Below are 24327 nucleotides of genomic sequence, written 5' to 3'. Positions count from 1 at the left end.
TACAAAGACTTCTATGAGAACATTACATGTTGTTGATGAGAAAATGGATTTTTATGTACTGTCTATCCTTAAGGGTTTGGGGGAGATGGAGCAATGCTACTATTACAACAGTGTTCTACATACAAACACATGTCACTGAGTGCTCTATGCTGGCACAGTTCAAATTTTAGGGGAAAATTGTGATCAGACACAGTTCTATTTAAAGCTAACTAATTCAGTTGTTTAAATAAATTGTCAAAGACACTAGCTAAGAAGGGGATGGAAATCAGAGGGAATAGGAGGAACACAGGACATTAAGAGTAAATGTAATTAAAAATACATTATATATATGCATATATATACATCTATATGGAAAAAAGACTTATTATCAAAGGAAAAAAATAATGTCAAAGGCAAATTGAAAACAGCAGCCTGGCATTTGGTAACTCAAGTGTCCATTGTAGAATTATAAAGAAAATTTGGCAGTGAGCAGCAAAGATGCTCAGGTACTTCCTTGGGCTTACAACACTATGGTGTTAAACGAGTAGAAGAAAAATATAGTTTACAAACATACACATGTTTTGAGTCTCAGAAACAAACAGCAACACACTGTGAACATATTTGCTTAAATTATAAGCTGGACACAGGATCAAACTGGCCTCCACATTAATATTTCTACCCATAGAATGGTCTACCCATAGACCAGTGCAGCTCTAGGACCTCATCAGAGAAGTGTCTTTGTGCAGTGGATGGTGGTTAACACAAAAACTCACAGCTGACCAAGTGCAGACAGCAAGTGTGTGAGTAGTGCTGAGTCACGTGAGACGTCCACAGAACACTCCTACCCGAAGCTCAGGGGTCATCGTGGAAGATGACAGAAAGATGTAACAGCCAGAGCTTGTGGGGACAGAAGCCAAACAGTGTCTTCCAGACAGGGCAGAACTGCTGTACACAGGCACTCACTGCCACTGCGGCTCTCTGCACAAGATCAAGCTAGTCAACATTTTAACAGAGTGGAAAGTGTCCTGAGCCCAACTCCTGAGAAACCATGGAGAGCCGATGGCTTCTCAAAGAGGGAGAGCCAGTTTTCTTTAAGGGTGTGGCTTCTGGCAGGTCAACTGTGCTCCACGGATGACTCCACACCCAGGAAAATATGGGCAGCACAAACTGAAGTTAGTAAAACAAACAAATAAAAAATAAGAGAGCACACACAGGTGGATGAGTAGGGAGATGGGGGTAGATCTGGGAGGAGTAGAGAGTAAACATGACCAAAATGGTTTGGATGCATTCTTCAAAGAATTTTCAAACAAATTAATAATTTGTTTAAATTACAAGTAGCACAGGCAACTAACATCATTACAAATAAATTTTCATTCTCATGTAGGAGAAGCAATTTTATGTAAAGAAGGTAAGAATCTGTGCCTGTTACAGATGAAGTACATACAGATATGTATCTGGAATACAGATATGTAAACTGCACAACCTCCACCTAACCCCTAAGCTTCGCAAAAAGCTTCAGAGAAAAATTTCTGGACAGGTGCTTCCTCAGTACCTTTGGATGGCGGCAGGCATGGATCTGGGTGTCTCGGTCTGTGGTGAGATGGTGGAGGATATCAGGCATGTTTCTAAACATATCCATCTTGTCCACATGAACCTGTGCATTAACAGCAGATAGAAGCACATTGTTTGAAATGCAGTCCTAAGAATAAATACTTCCAGGGTCATTATTCAGGGGATACTATCCAAGTAGTGGGTGAATCTTCTCTCTTGCAATCTCCTTCTGGACTGCAGGGCTTGGTAATATCCTGTTGGGATGTCACTAGGCAAAGGACTCGTCCCCTAGTTGCATCTGACTGCGTTAATACTGTCCTTCAGGCATCACTTGGTTCATATTGATTATGCGCCTGCTGAACACCAAACTCAATTGCTAGACCCTAGCAATACAGCAGAGAACAAAGCTGACAGAAACTATCAAAAAGCGACTCAGTGGGTAAAGATGCTTGCTAAATAAGCCTGCTGACCTAAATTCAGCACTCGAAACCCACATAGGGGAGGACAGAGAGACAACTCTAAGATTGTCCTCTGACCTCTCCAAGCACTCTGTGGCTTGTATGTTACCCCCAACAAAAGACAGCCCACTCTAATGGCACACTACATGTCACACAGGACAGCAGGTGTGGTTTAAAAAAAAAAAAAAAAAAGTAGGACCTAAATTGTCCTGCCACATAGACCTGCCCAGGGGAAAGAGGAGAGGAGACAAAAGATGCAACAAAACACACTCAACCTGGCTGACTTCCAGAAACTTAAGGCTATTAACAGTTTAAAGTATTAAAGCCAATTATGTCAGCTTTACCCAGACTTGTCTTATGGTCTTTCAAAGTACATGGTATTCGTGCCTAAACTGGCGTTAGGATCATGAAACAAAATTAAAACTGTAGCACTCTCATGTTGGTGTGAGAATAACAAACACACTGAAATAACATCCAATTACTGTGCTAACTTCTACCAAGGCAGGGTACAAAAAGAACTCAAGCACAACTGCTTACTCATGGAGTGGTCTGTGCATCTGATTTACTCATGACCAATCAGAAGGAAAGGTAAGTAACTGGGGAGTTGGAGCAACCAGGAAACTTTGCCTTGCAAGCATAAGGAACTAAGTTTGGTTCCCAGAACCCATGCAAAAATTCTGGCTATGGTAGCCCGAGCTTGTGATCCCACTTGGGAGGTGAGACAGGTGGCTCCCTGGGGCACACTTGTCAGCCAATCTACCTACTGAGTTCCAGGTCAATGAGAGACAGTCTTTAAACAAACAAACAGGACAAACTTTTGGCCTTTAACACACACAACTCAAATTCATAGATGCTTGTAAGCACACCCATGCATCTGCACAGACACACAGAAAACATAAGCCAGGTGTGGTGACACATCTATTGTTGCAGCACACAGAAGGCTGAGGCAGGAGGATCATGAGTTTGAAGCCAGTCTGGTTAGAGTGAGTTTCAGGCTAACCTGGGCCTTGCATCCCCTTCTCTGGAAAAACAGATAAAACAAAATAAGGAAAGGAGTAAGCAATAGTAAATATGACTTTACAGACACTCTAAGGAAAACGGGGAGGGGATAAAGTGAACCATATAAAGAGAATCCACATAGAAACGACCGCAAAGGTATCCTTAGATCATCCCTGAGGCACCTTAGTTGGAAACCTCACAGCTTTCTCTTTGTAGACTCCTGATCTAGAATTATCCCCACAGCTGGCAAAAGGACTTACAGAGACTCTGGAGCAACCATCAAAAGCCCCTCCCTGAAGCCTCCCTGGCCCTGGTTTCTTCCCTCAGGGCTCAGAGCTTCCTCTCTTCACACCCACGATGTTACACTCCAAGTTTATGGGAGGCTAATAACTGCCACCTTTATATCATAGTGACAGAGCGTGAAAAAGAAGTTAGAATATAGGTGATATGAACAAGTCAAGTGTGTGTGTGTGTGTGTGTGTGTATACATGTGTAAATATTATCACTACCTTGATTTTAATTTAAAAGGCCATTTTTTAACATCAAACACACAGGCAGAGTGATCCCAGATAAAAGTAAATCTTAGCCAGGCATTGGTGGCACACGCCTTTAATCCCAGTACTCTGGAGATAGAGGCAGGCGGATCTCTGTGAGTTCAAGGCCAGCATGGTCTACAGAGCTAGTTACAGGACAGGCTCCAAAACTACAAAGAAACCCTGTCTCAAAAAAAAAACAAAAAAAACAGCAAATCTTTCTCAAAATGAACACTTAATGATTTCACATAAAAATATTTGGCTAGAAGGACTTACAGAAGTAGACTTGGGAATAGGAAAGGAGGGACAGACATTTAGAGAGAGTGAAGATTAGAACTGACCATGACTCAAAGCAGGAAATACCATTTCCACAATAACTTGGTCATCATCGCACAGTAATGGAGAAATACAGATAACATACATGTGAATATGTGTGTTTTCAACCACCTAAGTAAACGTTCACTGTCAATACCTTAACTGCAATCAACACGCCCTGATACTACTGCTTCAAATTTACTTTTGATGCTGGTCACGACTGCTATATTTATAACCCACGCTTTGAAAACAAATACTCTTTTTGAGCTGTGGGTGTCCATTTGTGAGGATGCGCACCTAAAAAGATGAGGTGATTTCTCAGAGGCCAAGTCTCCACTGCAGCTGTGTTTCAGCAAGCTGCTCCCACCTCTCCCTGTGTTCAGTTATTTGGGGGAGGGGAAGAGAAGGGGAGGAAGGGAGTACAGGGAAAGGGAGAGGTACCTGGACTCCCAGCTCCTCACTCAGGTTGGTGAACAAATACTCATAGCCATAAGCTGCTTTACAATTCAGCCATACAACGTGGTGTGGACTCCTAGTGATCCAGCTCCGAACCAGCTCCAAAATCCCCTTCAAGCACTCCTCCTAGAGCCAACAAAAATCGATACTTAGAAGAAAGTCACTAACCCTTTTCCTCTTCAACATTCAGAGGTAATCATGCCCAAAGGACAACTGCTGTATTAGTCTGCACCACTCTTCCAACAAGACAGGTGGCTACACCCCAGCTCACCACTCCCGGCAGACCCATCATCACCCCAGGGAGAACTATTATTACTCCAGGTAGACCCACCACCCCAGGGACACCCACCACCCTAGGCAGACCCATCATCATTCCAGACAGACCTATCACCCCAGGCAGACCCATCACCCCAGGCAGACCCATCACCCAGGCAGACCCATCACCCCAGGCAGACCCATCACCCAGGCAGACCCATCACCCCAGGCAGACCCATCACCCAGGCAGACCCATCACCCCAGGCAGACCCATCACCCAGGTAGACCCATCACCCCAGGCAGACCCATCACCCAGGCAGACCCATCACCCCAGGCAGACCCATCACCCAGGCAGACCCATCACCCCAGGCAGACCCATCACCCAGGTAGACCCATCACCCCAGGCAGACCCATCACCCAGGCAGACCCATCATCCCAGGCAGACATACACGACTTGGAATTTGATAAAACCTTGGATCACAGAATGTGGTGTCTAAATATACACTTTGGATGTCTTTTACTCTGAAAAGAAAAAGAAAACAGTGTTAGACATTTCATGGGACATAATTGTGCATAAAACAATGTAGATTCTCAGTTGTTTCTAGGGTCTTCCACTCTACTTCAAATGTTTTGTTCATCAACCAACCTCAATGAAAAACAATTTTCATACAATAAAATACATATTTTTGAGCCAGATGGTGGTGGCGTACACCTGCAATCCCAGCAGGGAGGCAGAGGCAGGTAGGTCTCTGTGAGTTCAAGGCCAGCTTGGTCTACAGAGTGAGTTCCAGGATAGCCAAGGCTATACAGAGAAACCCTGTCTTGAAAAACCAAAATACAAAATGAAAAAACAATTTTTGGACCAGAGATATGACTTGTTGGATAAAGACACTTATCCTGACAGCCTGAGTTCAATCCCAAGGGCCCATGTGGTGAAAAGGAAACTGACTCCCACAAACTGTCCTCTGACCTACACACACACACACACACACACACACACACACACACACAAAATATAATTTAAAATATTGACCTTTACATGCCTTCTATCAGTTCATGTCCCTACCATTCTAATCAGCATACCAAACACTCCATAACCTCACTTTATGGGGAAAAACGTGCTCTACTCTTACAACTTTTATAATTAAATTGATTTCTTTCTTTCTTCTTTCCTTTCTTTTTTTTTTCTTTCTTTTCTTTTCTTTTCTTTTTTTTTTTTTTTTTTTTTTTTTTTTTTGGTAAGGGGAGGTTCAAGACAGGGTTTCTCTTTATTGCATTGGAGTCTGTCCTGGAACTAGCTCTGTAGAACAGGCTGGCCTCTAACTCACAGAGCTCCTCCTGCCTCTGCTGGGATTAAAGGCGTGCACCATCACTGTCTGGCCTCTAGTTGATTTCTAATCAAACAAAAGCTTGGAATTATGGGAAAAGCATACATGCACACATACGTATATACATACGTACATACATACACACATGCACACGTACTCACACACGCACACACACTCATTCAAACTGCAGAGCCAAGCATCACAGAAGGCCCTATACCTGCCCCCAGAGTGCAGGAGCTCCATTCGCGAAGCCTCTCCTTTTGCCAGTCTGAAGTCTCCTGTGTATAAGACGGTTCCATTACTGCCCTCAAATAAAAACCTGAAAAATAAACGTATCTCAGTGACTTTCAGATCACAAGAAAGCTGAAATCATAGCAAAGGCCTCCTCCAAACACACCCCTTATGATGTAGTGTTGATAAAGCAACAGCATGGGAACATTACTGAATCTGTACTAGGCATGGCCTGGAATATTCTAGCACTTTCCAAAAGCCACTCAAATCATTGCATTCTGGGGGGAGAAAAATACACGTGATAAGATAGTGCAAAATCATGGGAGAAATAACAATTAAATGCACATGCAATAAGAAATCCACATTTCATGTGGGCTTCATCTTAGTTTCCCAAGCTCAAGTTTGAAGTAAAGATTAAAGACACTGCCAGAAATAGAAAATCTATCTCTGAACACATACTACCTTTTAGAGCCTAAAAAGTTATCTCCATAAATATAATACATATTTATATAGAAAGAAATGGAAACAGATGGGTTCCCTTACATAACTGATCCTGGGCAGTGGCCAGCTGGTAAGAGAGTCACAATAACCTCTTCCTTCTAAAAAGAAAATAAAGAAAACAATAGTAACAGAAATCATCATGAGGGGCTGACTAAATTCACTAAGTACCATTCAAGAGCGTGTCCCCTTTCAGTCTCTCACTCTTCAAACCCTGCAAGAAGTGGACTTGTCCACTCCCTTAAACAGAGCTATGGCAGGACCCAGTTCCTGTTCTAGGTACATACTCAAAGATGATGTCCACATGAAAAAGTGTCCATGGACACCCATTGCATAATTACTCACAGGAACGCCAAAGTGGAAACACTTCAAAATGCTTAGCAACTACATGAATGGATAAACAGCATGTGGTTTGCACACACCATGGAATACTACTTGCTGTAAAGATAAGATTCTATATGTGTATGCCAGCCATATACAGGGATGTCTCTTGAAAAGTGCTCAGAGAAAAAAGTCCCAAACCAAGCGCTGTGACAGAAGGGGATGGTAGTGCTGTAATAGCACAGGGTTTCTAAGTGGTGAAAATATTCTAAAATTGACTGTGGTGGTGTACAGGTAACATTAGAGCTACCAGGTCTTCAGATGGGTGAATTGTGCGTCAACGAATATTGCAATAATGCTATCATTAAAAGATAAAAGAAGTAGATGCGTCCCAGGCCCAGCTGCTCATCACACTGCATGTGGCATTGTCCCTTTAGGACAGAGCCTGCTGGGCACCACTGGCTCTCCGCCTCTCAACAGGAGGATGCAGAGTTCGGCCTGCAATGGTTCATGCTCAGCTGTCACTCCTCACCCACTTCTTCCAGTACTCATCCTGCAGGCTCCTCCAGTGGGGGGGGGGAAGTGTCTTCCTGCTGGGGCTGGACACACAGTGTACAAAAGCCAGTCACAGGACAAAGCATGTAAGCAGTGGCACAGCAACACCCCACTACAGCCTGCCGTGCCGCTGTGCTGGGCTTGGAGGAAGCATCTGCAGGTGACAAGGACACCAACAACATCCCTCCCAAGTCACACTCGCCTGCTCTCCGCCCCTCATTCCCTTACTTTCTCCCTCCCTCCTTGTCTCCCCCTTTTAGTCCCTGCTGCCACCCAAACCTGGCGCTACCAGGAAGAAATTGATGAAGAATACATCTGATCTTCTAAGAAAAGCCATCTGAAAGGTCCCTCTCTCGTGATCACAGTCACACACACAGGTCACCCTCAGAGTTCCACGCTGTGAAGCCACACATGATGATGTTATAACAGACTACAGAGCAAATGATAACTCAGCTGCCAGAAAACAGTAAAACTCTCCTTAGCTCTTGGTGCCATTCGTATGGGCTTTTGTTTGAAGGTAGGCCTACAGTCTTAATGCATCCATAAAATACTGGCTCTAAATTTAAGGTTGAAAAATAAATTTTATCCAATTCAGCAGACCCTTTATTTTGAATTAAGAAAATGATTCAAAATGAAGATAGCCATTATACTTGAATTTGCTTCAAAAATATTAACTAACCACTATTTTATATCCCATATATAAAAAACAACAAATGTGACATGGTGTAGTATTAACAAATAACATTCTTGTCATGAACATGTAATAATAATAATAATTACTATTTTGGCAAAAATTTAAAAAATAAATGCATCATATTTAATCCCTCTAATGTCGGAAGTAATTCTAACAATCTATGACTGAATGTCTCCATTCCCTGAAGCTTGGGGTTTGAAACAGTGACCCCTGGCAATTTAATTAAGAAGCTTTTGACTGGTGATTAGTTCTTGAAGTTAACCCCCCAGAAAACAGATTAATGCCCTTAAAGGGGAACTTTTACTTTTCCTACTGTGTGAGGACATTGGGAAATGATAGTTAAGAATCCACAGAGAGAAAACCCCAGTCTACAATGAGAGAGAGAACCCCAGTCTATACTGAGAGAGAGAACCCCAGTCAATACAGAGAGAGAACCCCAGTCTATACTGAGAGAGAGAACCCCAGTCTAAACCAAGAGAACCCTAGTCTATACTGAGAGAATCCCAGTCTATACTGACAGAACCCTAGTCTGTAGGGATCAAAACACTCACAAATGTTGTGACTATTTTTCTAAAAACTTACTTTATTCATAAATTACTGTTTATGAATAAATGATCATTTTAAAGACAAAGTTAAACAATCATTTTTAACATTAAGAAAAAAATATGAATTATATAATTACCTCACCGGATGCCTCATCCACTAAAGCTATCTGGGTAGGAGTTTCAATTTCAATTGCTATCTAAAAAGAGATTAATTGAAGAAGTTAGATCCACATAGCCATTTATGATTCCAGTAAAATTAACAATAAAAAAACCTGACATAACAAAACAAAAATACTTTGAAGGAACTTGGGTTGTAGCTTAGTGTTACAGCACTTGCTTAGCAGGTACAGGCCATAGGTTTCAGGCTCAGCACACACATAAACACACAACACGCACACACAAAGCATATGTACACACACACACACTTAGTCCACACCTATTCACTTAGCATACTCAGTACACATACATACTCTTACTATACACACACATACACACACACACACAGTAAACACACACACACACACACACAGTAAACACATACACATACTAGTAACCAGGGATAAATGTTAAAATACCACATTTACAGATGAAATGCATCTTGTTCACGATGCACCATGAAACTACCTGGGCTGGGGACTATTTTGAAGAGACTTTTGATAACTTTAATTTTCTTTATTTTTCCTACATGAATATGTATGTGTGTGGTGTGACTCATGGGAATCCACTAAGGACTCTACCACAGAGCTGAAATGCCAGCTCTAGATAGATTTCCTTGTAGTTGAAAATTCATAAAGCCACTGTATCTAGCATGAACACCAGAGTGTTGGGATTGTTTTCAGGTGCACCTAAGCCCTGACTGTTTCCTGAGACTTATGGAGTTCTTTTTATGAAGGAGCTTTATAGCCCTTGCATGACTTTAGTCGAAAGATGGTCCTGGCAAACCCTGAACATCTTGTATTACTAAGTACAGCAAACAGCACAAAACAAGGACTAAAGTTGCAGGAGTGTGATGTAAACACACTTCTGCATGGATGTCCGGGGTTCAGTTCATCGAGGCTGGACCTCCTGGCTACCTCAGAGCCTGGTTATATTCTGGAGTGACCCTCTTTGATTGTCCGATGATGCAGAGCACTAACAATTGGTGCTTAATGTTATAGGGCATGAAGAAAAGAGGAGTCCTGACACCCCAGGACTGGAGGTAAAAAGTACGCTCATGGGTATGTAGAGACTCCAGGATTTTGGCAGGAACATGGGGGATTCCCCATCTCAGGAGCAGCAGTATGTGCAGTTGCTAAAATGTTTGTTTAAATAAGCTGCAGCATTAACTGCACATTTGTAAAAACTACAGATACAAATAGAACAGCTCCAGAGGCAAAGAAAAAGAAAAGGACTCTTCTAAGTAGAAAAAGGGGAATTCTCCTGGTAGGAAAAGAGGGGGTTTTCCCCCCTCTTTCAGTATCAATAGTAAATAAACTGTAAGTAAAATTCCCCATTTTGAACTATATAATTGGGTATGCTGTTGTGGACTATTAATTTAAGATGTGTTACATTTGTTTATGTTGTGGAACTTTTGTCTAATGATGCAAAGATGTGTTGCATTTGTTTAACTCTATGAAGCTGTGTTACTGTGCCCGTCTGAAACACCCGACTGAAGTAATAAAGAGCTGAACAGCCAACAGCAAGGCTGGATGGGCTGGAGAGAAAACATAGGAGGAGAAAATCTGGAAAAAGAGATCAGGGATCAAAAAAAGAAGGAGAGGAGTCCAGGGGCCAGTCACCCAGCTACACACCAGGAAATAAGAAGTAAAGAAAGTTATACAGAAATAGAGAAAGGTAAAGCCCAGAGGCAAAAGAGAGACAGGTTAATTTAAGAAAAGCTGGCTAGAAACAAGCCAAACTAAGGCTGGGCATTCATAAGAAAGAATAAGCCTTTGTGTGTGTAAAGAGTAAAGAGTAAAACAACTACAGTATGCTCTTACCTCTTTATCATTACTGAGGATTTGGCTCTGCTCTTTAGGTTGCTTTCTGGAAACTCTAAGTTAAATTCTATACAAATGTAACCTTGGGGCTGGAGAGATGGATGAGGGCGGGGTTAAGCGCACTGCCTGCTCTCCTGCAACCATAAGGTGGCTCACAACCATCTGCAATGAGATCTGGTGCCCTCTTGTGGCCTGCAGGGATATATGCAGGCAGAACACAGTATACATAATACATAAATATGTTTTAAAAAGTGAAACAGAGCAGTAATGTGGCTGCTAAGGTGGAAGCTCATAGAAATAACGTCTTACAGATAAAGACCGCAAAAATTACTTTTCTACTAAATAAAATGCATGTAAATTTATTTGTTCCACACTGTTAATAATTGTCAGGCCACATTAACATGCTACTTGGGACATACATACATATTTTAAAGATCCTCTTTTTAGGATTTTATAAAAATACTCCATGGTTAGCCGGGCGTTGGTGGCATACACCTTTAATTCCAGCACTTGGGAGGCAGAGGCTGGTGGATTTCTGTGAGTTTGAGGTCAGGCCTGCCTGGTCTACACAGCTAGTTCCAGGACAGGCTCCAAAGCAAAACAGAGAAACCCTGTCTCAAAAAACAAAAACAAAACTCCATGGCTATTGCCTACAGTTACATCTTAAGACTCTATAGAGATTGCTTTTAATGCTTTAGTAGATGGTTCTTAAAGGGACAAAGAGCATGTTTACACACAAATTCCACAGGCTCCACAAAAAGATTATAACCATTCTGGGTTCCACAGTCCAAAAATCTATACTCGCTGTAGTAAATCAGCTTTTTATTAGGTATTTCTCAGCCACTGAATACTTTACCTATCTATTTAAATTTAGATGAGAGCTTATTTGATGGACTAAGAAAAATTATAGTCCTATAGTCATAATCCTATCCAAAACAGGTATCCTTAAGAAAAAATGAGGCTCAACATTAACTGACCTCCTATATAAATTATCATATAGAAGACAGAGATGCACTAAGAATGTAAAGTGGCTTAACTTGGGAGAAAAAGAATATTACAGAAAAACTGTAAATGTAGAAAGGATATAGAAGGAAACATTTGAAATGAGGTACTTGAAAAAAGGAGTCTAGTAAACAAAATTTGAAATGGATGAAACATAAATAGAAAATAGAAATGGGAAAGAGACAAAAATGAAAAAATGGCTTAGTGTTCTATAGTTCAGTTTCTTTGCTTTAAAAAAATAGTAATTAAATAAACCCAACTTTATTAAAACATTACAGTAATACTAAATTGCTGGCACCTCCATCTCTAGAAAATATCAGGAAAAACCTGCCTGGGAGGAAAAGCCAGGCACAGCTGTGGCTGCCACTGGTAAATAGCAACACCTATAAAAATTTCTCAATCTTAATGAACCCTCCACTTATTATTATATCTTCTTTTTAGACTAAGGATGCAACAGCAAATCTCCAAGACATTTTGGATTAAAATGGATTTTTGAATGATGATAAAATCCTAAGGTTATAAAGGTATACTCAGATTAAAAATATTAACTTAATATGTCTTAAACTGTAAAATAGTTAAAAGAGGTTCACAAGAGTCTATCCTGTAATAAAGACATTGTTTTATACAGCTTAAAGACAGGTTTTATACAGTATTTCAAATTTCTGACAGATAATAGTGAATGGGCATCAGCTTGACATCTGGAAACACACCTGTCTGTGTTCTGGACATTCTCTACTGTCATGTAGTGTAAAGATCTGTGCTCATAGTGCACTACAGGAATGCACAATACCTCTCCCTAACTGGTCACTTACAGAGCACAGTCCCATGTATGGCACTGTGCCCTGAAAACTCCAGAAAAACACCTTCTGTCACACCTGATATCTAAGACTTAACATTTGTCAAACAGCTCTTTATAGTACAGTTCCTTTTTAGGACCCATTAGAGTGATAATGGTTCTGCTTATGCTAGCAAATGGTTTGAAAAGTTTAATATCAATCATGTTACCAAAATCCCTTACTATTCACAGGGTCAAGCTATTGTAAAATGGCACCATCAAATACTTAAGTGACAAATTTTTAAGTAAATTAAAAATGGGAGTGGTGGTAAGAGGCTACACCTTTTTATCCGCACATACAATTTAGCTATGCTAAATTTACATTTTAAAAATTTCCATTTTAAAGCACAGTGGTTTTTCTGCTTCCCAAAAGCATTTAGATGCAACCTAAAGTCAATGCTAAATAAAAAGAGCACAGATGAACAAATTATCTAAAGACAGACAATAAATCCATCAAACAAAGATCTTCCAGGGGGAGACCAAGCTGAGACTTTGAGAAAACAAGAACTAACACAAAAATGATACTGTTATATTTAATGACTGTATTATGTATAAGTTTTCATCAATGCAGAATCCAAACTGCAATGCCTTATGACAGTGGAGATAAAAGACATACATGAGAGAGGAGACAGTATGATATTGTTTTGCTACGCTAGAGATTGTTTATAAAGGTTTATATGATTGGGCTCTATTACACCCATTTTGCTCACAGAAAAAATATTAGCAGACACTTGTTTAAGCTGTAATAATTGTACTGGCTTTGAACTGTATTTTGGCTTATCTACATAATACTGTGAAACAGCACAACAGAGAAAGGCTGTATTTACTGTGAGAATGCATAATCTTCAAGATAAATATAATCTTCAACATAATTAAATATGGCTTAAACAAAAGGGGGAAATGTAGTGGAAAATCAGTAAAGTCATTCCATCTGGCATAAACACCTGAGTGTTGAGATTGTTTTTAGGTGCACCTAAGCCCTGAGGGAATCCTTGGTATCTAATCAGTGGTTATTTTCTGAGACTTAAGGAGTTCTTTTTCTGAAGGAGCTTTACAGCCCTCACATGACATTAGTCACAAGAAGATCCTGGCAAACCCTGAAGGTCTTGTATTACTGAGTACATGATAAAGACTAAAGTTGCAGGGGCATGATGTAAATTTGTTTCTCCACGGCTGTCTGAGGTTCCATTCACTGAAGCTGAACCCTCCCTGATTACATTCTGGAGTGAGTCTCTTTCTTTGATCGTCACTAATAATTTACAACAGTGACACTTCCTGTATGTGTATGTGTTCCTGTGTACATGCATGTGTGTATGGGAGCCAGAGGCTGACATCAGGTGTCTTCCTTGATGATCTTCACCTCCTTTGGGATGGTCTCTTACTGAACTGGCAGCTGGCCAGTCTTCAACGCCCCTAGTGCTGGGAATCACAGGCATTTATGTTCTTTCCTTGAGTCTAGGGCCAATATGACTCTAACTCACATATAGTACAAAGCAGGTGACCAGCATTATAACGGCTGCAGGGAGATGCTAATAAGCTTGGCTGCCCTCCCAGACTCCAGATGCCTTTGTGAGTTCTGCTTGTGTCTGTTCTTCCCCAGTTCTTGATTACCCCAGACTAACCTGTAGCAATACAGGCCCAATCCTACAGGCAAGGGGAGAGCAGTCTGGCTGTTGTGACAGATCTGCAAAGGACATGGACACCCTTCAGCTGGCAGGTGGGATAGCAAGACTAAACATGCATGATGAAAGGCTACTCCTAGCACAGGCCATCTGGGAGCCACACCGAAGCAGAATAGAAAGGTATGATGTAGCTTTAGAGACAGCAGATGTTGGCAGATGTTTTATTGAAACACATACCTATTGGGTACAGAACAATAATCTGGCTTGTATGTGTCATGATCAAATTAAAGGACTCCCAATCCTTTCTATGGGAGTCATTATATTCCTTATTATCACAGACAGCTGCAGACTCAGCTTATAGAAAGTTGTTTTTTGTCTTGTTTCCTTTTCTAAAAATTGTTCACATTTAGTTCATTATTGTGGAGTGGAGGGACAAGTGAGCATGCATGCAGAGGTCAAAAGCTAACCTGGAGTCAGTTCCTTCCTTCTACCATATAGGCCCCAGGGATCAAGCTTGGGTCATTAGACTTGCTGGCAAATGCCTTTACCCACTGAGCCATCTCACAGGCTCTTGTCTTGTTTCTGCTGTTTTGGTAGCACTGGGGATCAAACATACTGGGCAAACGTGCACCATCTCTGAGATGTGCACCTGGCCGCTGTGGTAAAGGGGTGGGCTTGGGCTTGCTTTGATCTGGCCATGTTTTTGCAGAGGCATGCCAGATGTGAGGCTGAGTAGACAGACAGAAGAGGTGAGACTTGAAAGCTGTCATCTGTCATACATCAACAAGACATTATCCTTCCTGCAGACTGTTTTGACAGCAACCAGTTACTTAAGGCCTACCCTCCACAATAATTCCTAACTCTAATCCTACTCTCTATGGTCACCATCCTTCCCTGATGGAGTGGTAGACATGACAGATTCCAGCAGGCATTACTGTATGTATGAGTGGATGGCATACATGTTCATGTCCTCTCGACCTGCAGCTTCTTGTAATGACGAATAACACCCTCCTTGGAGCTTTCTGTGCTCTGGGTTTTTCAGCCTTTAGTTCTACTCTATCCCTTGCCCTGTGTGCATCAGCAGAAGCTCTTCGGCTCATTGCTCTTCATTGGCAAGCGATGGAAAACCACTACTCTCGCACTTTGGGCTTCTATTTGATTTATGCTCTTCCTTCCCTTTCATTTTTCCTTTCTTAAAAGAAAATCTACCTTTTTGCTTTATCTCTGTCTAGATTAGTACTGGCCTTCCTTTTCACCTCCACTGAGAAATCTGCTCTTACTTAAGGTAATAAGGTTCCTAAGAGAATTTTCTGCCATGTTTACATTTTATGTGCTGCAGCAATTTTCTTTTGACTACCTTCGGGAGGAGAGATCCATTTCATTTTTCCAGAATTAAAGTTATCCATTCTAGGTCAGGCATGGTGGCACGTGTACTTAATCCCAGTGCTCAGGAGGCAAAGGCAGGTGGATCTCTGAATTTGAAGCTCTGAATCTGGTCTATATAGCAAATTCCACACCAGTCAAGGTTCAAAATTAAGAACCTGTCTCATACTCTCACACACATATACACACAGACATGCAGACTCTCTCTCTCTCTTTTCTCTCTCTCTCTCTCTCTCTCTCTCTCTCTCATACATTCTATTTCTCATTCTTTTTTTGTCATGGAGGTCAAGATGACATTAAACATATGATCTTGGGGCTGAGATATAGGTCAGTTGTTGGGCACTTGCCTGACACACACAGGACCCTAGGTTTAGTCCACAAAACCACAGAAAAAAAGAAACTTATGATCTTCTTGGCCCAGACTTTCAAATGCTGGGATCTCAGGCCTGTGTCACTGTGTATAGCTCCATCCTATCTTTTAATATTCTAGTACTCTGCTTGTTTACCTTTTCTTTCTTTCTTTCTCTTTCTTTAAGGGGTGTGTGTGTGTGTGTGTGTGTGTGTGTGTGTGTGTGTGAATACCACCTGTGTATGAATGCCTGTTGAGGCCAGAAAAGGAAGTCAGACCCCCTAGAGCTGGAGTTGCATGTGGTTGTGAGATGCCTAATATGGGTGTTGGAAGAGCATCAAGTGCTCTTAACCACTGAACCATCTCTCAGCCCCTACTCTTTATTATAAACCTTAAATTATGTTTCTTCTTCCTGAGCTAGCCTATGATTTAAAATTATGAGAATGCATATTTTGTTTATACTTTAGTACACCTCTGCTAGGCAGTCCATGAGAGTAAATACAGCAAAAGACCTAAATCACATTCTTGAGGAATAAGAAACAACCAATTGCTGACTCCTAAACTGCCCATTTACACATCAAAATCGCTATTCTAATTAATGATGAGTCTATAATGTATGAAGAAAGGAATTTGAATAATTCCAATGATTTTTTTAAAAGGTGCTTCTAAAAATATTCCCCATGTACACAACAAAGTAGAGCTATTCCAAAAAACTACACTTTTTTTTTTTTTTAATTAAAATTGACTTACAACTCGTTTTTCCCAAAATCTGTATTTCGGGCTAGTTAACAACAGCTCCTTGGTAACTGGAGAACAGTACAGGAAAACCTTCAAGCTGAAAGCAAAAAACAAAACGGGGGAGGAGGGAGAGGGGTTAATTTCAGTACAATTCACAACAAGCCACTTTGGTGAGTCAGCAATACATATCACAGGATATCACTTTTCTCTAGTAAATTCCAATCAATTAACATGGAAAGTATGGCAGTGGCTCCCAACATACCTGCCATGATTTGGTTATAAAAGACCTCCCCCCAAACCCATGTGCTAAGGCTTGGTCTCCAATGCAATGTTCAGAAAGAGGTGGGGCATTGGGTGTATAAGAGGCCTCTGACATAATCCATGGATTAATCCTGTGTCAGGAGTCATAAACTGATAGCTTTACTGAATGTGGTGCTAACTGGAGGAAGGATGTCCCTGGGGACACATCCTTGACAGGCAAACCCCATCCCTGGTCCTTCCTGTATCTTGCTTTCTGCTTCATGGCTGCAGGAGGCAAATAGCTTTCATCTGCCATGTCCTTTTGTCATGTTTCTGCCTCGTTGGAAGCCTAAGAGCACTGGAACCAGCCAACCACAGACTGCAACCAGGAAGCAAAGTACATCTTCCCCCTTTGAAGCTGTTTTCCTTGGGAAACAGTGACACAAGCTGGCTAACAAAGTGCCAGTATATCATCCATTTCAGTCCTGTCACAGGACAAGAGGAGGGGATGTGCAGGGTTCTCCCGCTCTCTAAAAAGCCCATCACTTTTCTTATGTTGAAATTATGTGCTGGGGGCTGAAAGTGTAGCATAGTTGTAGAGCACTTGCCTAGCAAATGAGCTTGTATATGGTCAGGTACATCAAAGAAGGGCACCACCAAATGTTAAGCTACTTCTAGAGAACAGTAAAGGGGTTCTGGGAACAGAAAATTCTGATTTTTGCTTCATATAAATCGACTTATTTGTGTATGCTCAAGAGCAAAGCCAGGGCCTTGCACAGGCTGATCAAGTGATCTACCACTGAGGTACACTCCAGTATTTACATTTCCTATTCAATTCTAAAAATGCAATACTACAGTTTGGAGATTAGAAATACACTCCATGCTGTATTATATTTCTAAACACTATATACCACATCTATTTGTACATAGCAAGACTGTATCTCAAACATACCTACCCACATCCACACCCATTCCCACACATTCCCACATTAACAGGGGGGTTTTTATGTTCCCCTCATCTTGAACTGGACATATCTCTATAACTGCCTTGACTACAGAATATGATGGAAGTAACTATGAGATACTTTTTGTTTTGTTTTTCCATAGTGTTTCTCTGTGTAACAGCTCTGGCCCTAAACTCACAGAGGTCTGTCTAACTCTGACTCCCAGTGCTGAAATTAAAGGTGCACGCCACCTTGCCGCCACCTTGCCGGGCAATTGCAGGATGCTTAAACCTTGCTTTCCAGACAATATGCCTGCCTTCTGATTGTACCCTGGGATTTTATTTTGTTTTGTTTATTTTGACAGGGTCTTACTATGTCTCCTTGGCTAACTTGGAACTTACTATGTAGACCAGGCTGGCCTCAAACCCACAAAGATTTGCCTGTGCCTCTGCCTCCTGAATGCTTGGACTAAAAGCATGCTTCACCATATCTATCCCAGGATGTACAGATGTTAATCCTGGATTCTCTAACAAAACTAGCTATCCCAGGTTAAAGAAACCTCTCAGAGATAGACAAGCTCAAAAAGCCAGCTATTCTAGGCCTTGTTGATATTATATGCATCCTTCTGAGTCTTCAGATAATTTCAGTTCCACCTGATGCCAGGCAGGCAGAAACCAGCAATCCTCACTGTACACTCTCATCATTCCTGATCCAGAGAAACTGAGGGATTGGTGTCATCTTAAGATACTCAGTTACAAGGTAATTTGTTATCCAACAATAGATAGCTGATACATAGGCTCTGAAATCAGACAGACCTGGTTAAAAACCTGGTCTTGCTACTCACTGGTCCTATGACACTGGGCAGCTAATTTAACTCATCTGGCTCCTTAGTTTTCTCATCTGTAAGTTAGATATAATGGTGCCTATTCAAAAGGCACCAAGAGGGTCTAACAAAACCAGCTCCATGTGGACTACAGCATTTTCAATCTCCATCATGCCTGATCCATCATAGCAGCCAGTGCTCTCAACCACTGAGACATCTTGCCAGCCTAGAGTTCTAGAGAAACCACTCACACACATAAATACACACGCTTACAAAAATGAAAACAAATGAGTTATTACTTCAGTCAGCAACAGAGAAAGATGGAGCTGGAGTGATGGCTCAGCAGTTACAGTTGCTCTTCCAGAAGACCCAGGTTCAATTCCTGGCACTCACATAACTGCTACAAACCTCTGTAACCCCAGTTTCAGGGGATCTGGCACCTTCTTCTGGCTCTCATGGGTACTGTACATATGTGGTATGCATATATACACAGGTAAGACAGGCATATAAATAAAACAAAAATAATGAAACCTTTGAAAAATGTTTAAGACGATTTCTTAGTCTATCCAGTATATGATCCTATTTATTTATTTTTGTTTATTTGTGACAAGTTCTTTCTACATAACCCAGGTTGGCCTTGAACTCACAATCCTCTTGCTTCCTCAATGTTGGGATTATACCACCACGTCAAGCCTTCTAGTTATATAAATTCAGAATAACCAAAGTTATTTGACAAAATGTCAAAATAGGAATTGCTTCTTGGAGAAGGAACAACAGTGATTAGACGGGGGTCTAGGATATTGGTAGTGTTCGATTTCTTATCGGTGTGGAAGCTACATAGTGTTCATATAGGCTCATCAGGGTACCCCCTTAGGGTATATGTACTGTTCTGTTTAGGTGCTATCTCTCCGGTAAGATGTTTACTTATACACAAATAAGTAGTAAAAAATCAATTACCTGCATTCCAGTCTTCTTTTCAAGGAAGGAGCCCTTAATCCATTCATGTGATCTACAAGGAAAAGAATCAGAAATCATAAACATGTTTTGTTTAATTTTTAAAAGAGGATTCCTCAGCCCACGACACCTGGGCTGTCTTTGTGAGCTTCCTGATGACAAAAATTATAAAAAGCTCACTGTTACAAGCAAATTGATGCCATGTGTCTTTGCTTCTTCTGGAGATGAACACTATAAGGAACAGGAACCACTACAAGTTGTCCAACCTGAGCTGAGGAAAACAATTCAAGTACCACAGGGTTGAGGAGACTGAGGCAGTCAAGTGCTAAGAAAAGCACCTAGGATACATGAACTCTGCCCGGTAACCTAAAATAAGCGAGCAATTAAAATAAAAAGGAAAGATGGAGGACACCTGGCCAAATTTACGGAGTGTGTGTGTGTGTGTGTGTGTGTGTGAGAGAGAGAGAGAGAGAGAGAGAGAGAGAGAGAGAGAGAGAGAGAGAGAGAGAGAGAGAGAGAGAGAGAATGAAAGAGAGGCTGGTGGCAGGCAGGCAGACAACTAGATCTTAGTCTCTTGCCTAATGTCTCCTCCAGAGGTGTAGAAGTTCTGAAACATGCGCATGTGTGAGAGAGGGGCATTTCACTCTTGCTTCATGCCCCGGGTTGTAGAAGAAGTCCTCAAAGTCCTGAAACGTGTTTTCTTTAAGCATGGCAAACGCAAACGAGCATCTGGGACGTGTGGGCAAGAGCTAACTAAACCTTACCAAACAGTGCTCCTTCCCACAGATAGCAACCAGCATTTCTAACAGTTCAGCCTTGCCACAGGGCCCAGGGGCAGATTGCAACCGGAGGTGGGGTTACAGAGCTGGTACAGTCCTTGGGATCAATAAAGCCAAAGCGAGGTTAAGAGCCCACTGGGACAAGGGGTGCTTTCCAGTGCCTCGTTGAGTCCACAGCCTGCTCTCCCCTTCACCAGGCCCCGACCTTTCTGTCATCCATTCTCCAGCCCCAGCGCCACTGCAGTAGGTGGCGAGAGGGGCTCACTCACCCTTGTGGCAGTGTGAAAGGAAGTAGGCCCGGGCTTTCAGGTTCTCTCTGTCAAAACGGTCAATAGAGATGGTTGGATACTCCGCCATCTGTCCCTGGAAAGAGCTCATAGCGCCCAGGAAGGACAGACCCTAAGACCACCGCGGAAGCAGAGGAGCACAGCGATCCTGGGGACCACTTCCGGGAACCTGCGCACCGCCTCCCCATAGGCCGGCCGAGCTCAGCTACGGCCAATCAGAGGGGCCTTGCGGTAGGGGGCGGGCCCAAGGCCATCCAGTCCTGTTCCCGCTTCCCATGAGCCGCTGTTTAAATAACTTGAACCAGCCGCGCACAGTGTGTGTGAACCGCTAGCTGGGCACGCACGGTCGCGTGCATGTCTGAAAGCAAGAAAAGAAACTAAAAGTGTTCGTTTCACTAGTGCAGAGATGCCTGTGTCTGTGGAAGAACTGAGGCAGGAAACAAAACATAGCTGTTAAGGGTGGCCCGGGAGCTTCCTTTTTCTTATCACACTGCCTTGCATTTCTTCCTGTTTACCGAAAACCGAGTTCTTTTTACTTTTTTTCTCTTCTTCTAGTTTGTATTTTATAGGGTAACCACGCTCTGACTCTTGGTGAAAGATTCTGTTGGTACTTGTTCCCCCTTCAATTTGTACAAAAGCTAACTATATCTTGAAGGCTACAATTCAGATACAGATTCCGGAAAGGGGGAGGGGGAGTAAAGATCCCGTTGATCTGTTAGCCTCTGGTAATCATTGGAGCTGCATTTTTGGGAAGCCAGAAGGATATATACAGAAAAGGATGGAGAGAATAGAAAAGGAGGGAGAGAATGATGGGGCGTGGGTGGGTGGGTGGGTGGGTGGTGGTGTCTGGAAAAGTTCATAGTAACAGTATTAAGATCCACCAAAGACTTTTGTCTGTGGTGTTTTTTGTTTCCTTCCTAGCATGTTCTCCTTAGACACTGTTGGTCACAAACAACCTGAACCTGCAAATCCTGCTGTGACAAGCCTTATGGAGGAAGAAAAACTCCCTAAAAGAAGCACCGTGAAGAGATAAGATAAGTTTCAGAAGCTAGACCTTATCTCATGCTAATTCTAAGCCATTTCAAATAGCTGTTCCTGCGTTGGAACTAGCATGTCGTGTCTGACAGATTAAAACCTTTTGGAATCTATTAATTTAACAGACCACTAATTTCCACCAACCCAAAAGCTAAGAATGTCATCAGATAGCACCTTGGGCCTATAGAAAAACTTCCCCATTTTTGCTTTATCTGCCTCTCTGATGTGTCCAAAAGTGTATTTTAAATATTCCTTGATGTATGACTTTCTTTGTTCTATAAAACTTCATGAAGCTGTTTCCACATTGGAACATGGAATTTAGGGTAACCCAAATCTGTGCTCCCAGCCCATGGTCATTCAAAATAACTCCAGAATAAACTCTCTCTTGTTCCCTTTAAGATGAGATCTGTGTTTTTGGTGTACACAGTGTTAAAGCAGCTGACTACGAGTTCAGCACATTTGATAAACCATATAAATGAAGAATATGGCAAATAGTATTTCTACAGAGACAGAAGTGATCTGGGATAATGCCAGGAATAAGTTCTGAACAGAGGGATCAGAATGCCATGATCAGAGAACATCAATTTGCCTTCGCAGCCATAATATTCAGTTCTCTTTCCATACAGATTTTCATAAAGAGGAACCAGGGGAAGAAGGAAGGCAGGCAATGGAGGGAAGTGGTCTAGTTGTAGTCATTAATTTATACATTTTACCAAGGTAGTATTGGAAATGCTTTGGTTTTGTATAAGATGGTCCGTCCTAGAATAACGGAGGACTATTTCTGTGGCTGGGTTGTCTATACAGAACAATAGATTCTGTATTGACAGAATCTGCAGAATTGCTCATAAGTTAGAGCTCCTGCAAGACATAGAAAATAAGATTCTTATTCATTTGTTCACTTCTTCTCTCTTTATAATGTATGCAGTAGGAAATGATAGTGAGAATCAAGTTACCAATGTAAGCAATATGTACACTTAGATTCTCACAGCTTAACTTTTTCATTCAGGACCCCTTTTCCTTTTAGGAGTTTTTACACAATCCTGGACACATATAAAACAGGCATGCAAATCAAACACTTGCTGATAATAAATCATAAAGAGATCCTTTGAAAACAATTCTTTGGTATACATATGTTGGAACATGGTCAGAGGAATGACACATGGTGAACAATACCTTGGGGAACTGTGAGAGAGGCACCAGGAAAAAGGCAGAGGGTCTTTTACCTCAGGTGCATTTTGTTCCCTGGATTGTCTTGAGAAGTGATTTCATGCCTCCTGTGACTAACATTTACATTCAGTTTATAAAGCATATTTATTCTCATTGGATGTCAGAATATAGCTATAGAACCCAATCTGGTCAGTGTCTGCTGAATCTGGATATGGCCTTCTGCCTTGCTTCTGTGCTTTCAGAGATACAATGTATAGTACATGTCAGATAATTATGTTTAAATTGGTTTGTTTTGAGAAAGTTCTGGGAAAGGGCTTCCCAGTTAATATTTGATATGTACTTAATGATGTTCATTTGCATGTTTTCTGATCATGTTTTTCTAAACTCAGACATCCATCCTTGGATCATTGCTATCTTTGTTATGTTTGCATATGAAAGTACACAAATTGAAGTAAGTTGTCTGCAGCATTAAACTATGGTCCACCCCATTCTTTCAGGTCCTCAGATCCCAGGGCCAGTGGACAAGCTCTGCAAAGGTCCGGTGAAAACTCATTTATTCTCTCAACAACTAGTCACCTACCCTGTTGTATGTTACAGACCCTGAGCTGAATACTAAGGCATACTTACAAGTAACAAAGTCAAAAAACTTTTGTTCTTGGAATGCATATTCTAGTAAAGATTGTCACTATCACTAGTGTAGTTCCAGATACCACCAGGTTTCTGTGTCTGGTGTTTCACTTCCACAGCAACCCAAGACAAGTTCATTTTTGCCAACATTGTATAGTTGTGTACATTGTTATATGGACTGCACAAGGTCATGTTCTCAGTAAGCAGAGTCCAGATTTGAATTCAAGGCCACTCACTATGTTCTGAAGCACCTACCTCATAGCTACCTTGTCATCCTGTTTCCTCCATAGCATCAGAGCAGCAGCAGTAGCAGTGTGGTAGTGAAATACATTTATTCACTCTAAACATGCTGCATTCACATCTATTGTATGCTAGGACCTATTAGGTCTGGAGAAAAGTGATTCAGGGCTATAGAGGAAGACTATCTGTACAGCAAATCTGTACAGATAGTATGCAAATTTCCTGACTCTTTATTGGCCTTGTAAACCTCTGAGGTTTTTTGTTTTGTTTTGTTTGTTTTTACTGTTAATAAAATGGAAACCTATTGCAAGGTCACAAGCCAAACCCAAAACTGACATAATCTGATTTAGGTTTTAAGTAGGTTGTGCTGACTATTGTGTTGGTAATAGGCTATGGCAGTGGGGAGAGATGTTGGGAATTATTGCAATCATCACAGTCAGCAAGGGGATAGCTTTCTGGACTTGTGGGGGAGCTATTAAAGCCAGCAGGTCTCACAGGTGGGCGAAATAAGAGGAAAGGAGGACTCTGGGCCACAGCTATTCAAAGTAGAAGATGTGGAAGCAGCAGTTTCCTTTGTTTGGAGGAAGAGGTTGGCTTTGGATGCA

At 41.6% G+C, this 24327-nt stretch overlaps 1 protein-coding gene across 2 annotated transcripts in view; it reads right to left on the bottom strand.

Moving 5' to 3' along the window:
* Dclre1c (DNA cross-link repair 1C) overlaps positions 1-20759 on the bottom strand; it is a 50273-nt gene extending 29514 nt beyond the window's left edge. For both annotated transcript variants that reach the window (XM_051205898.1, XM_051205897.1), the window contains exons 1-9: positions 20636-20759; positions 19591-19642; positions 16639-16723; positions 8856-8915; positions 6649-6704; positions 6092-6193; positions 4996-5068; positions 4277-4417; positions 1532-1633 (exon numbers count right to left, since the gene is read on the bottom strand). In XM_051205898.1, coding sequence (XP_051061855.1) covers positions 1532-1633; positions 4277-4417; positions 4996-5068; positions 6092-6193; positions 6649-6704; positions 8856-8915; positions 16639-16723; positions 19591-19642; positions 20636-20744 — 780 coding nt within the window. In that variant the 5' untranslated portion in view covers positions 20745-20759. The remainder of the gene's footprint in view (positions 1-1531; positions 1634-4276; positions 4418-4995; positions 5069-6091; positions 6194-6648; positions 6705-8855; positions 8916-16638; positions 16724-19590; positions 19643-20635) is intronic.
* Between the last annotated feature and the right edge of the window lie 3568 nt (positions 20760-24327).

This window comes from Phodopus roborovskii, unplaced genomic scaffold (genome assembly GCF_943737965.1).
Source record: "Phodopus roborovskii unplaced genomic scaffold, PHOROB, whole genome shotgun sequence".
NCBI lineage: Eukaryota > Metazoa > Chordata > Mammalia > Rodentia > Cricetidae > Phodopus > Phodopus roborovskii.
Note: the sequence above shows the minus strand (reverse complement) of the source record. Positions and strands in the feature narration are given on the sequence as shown.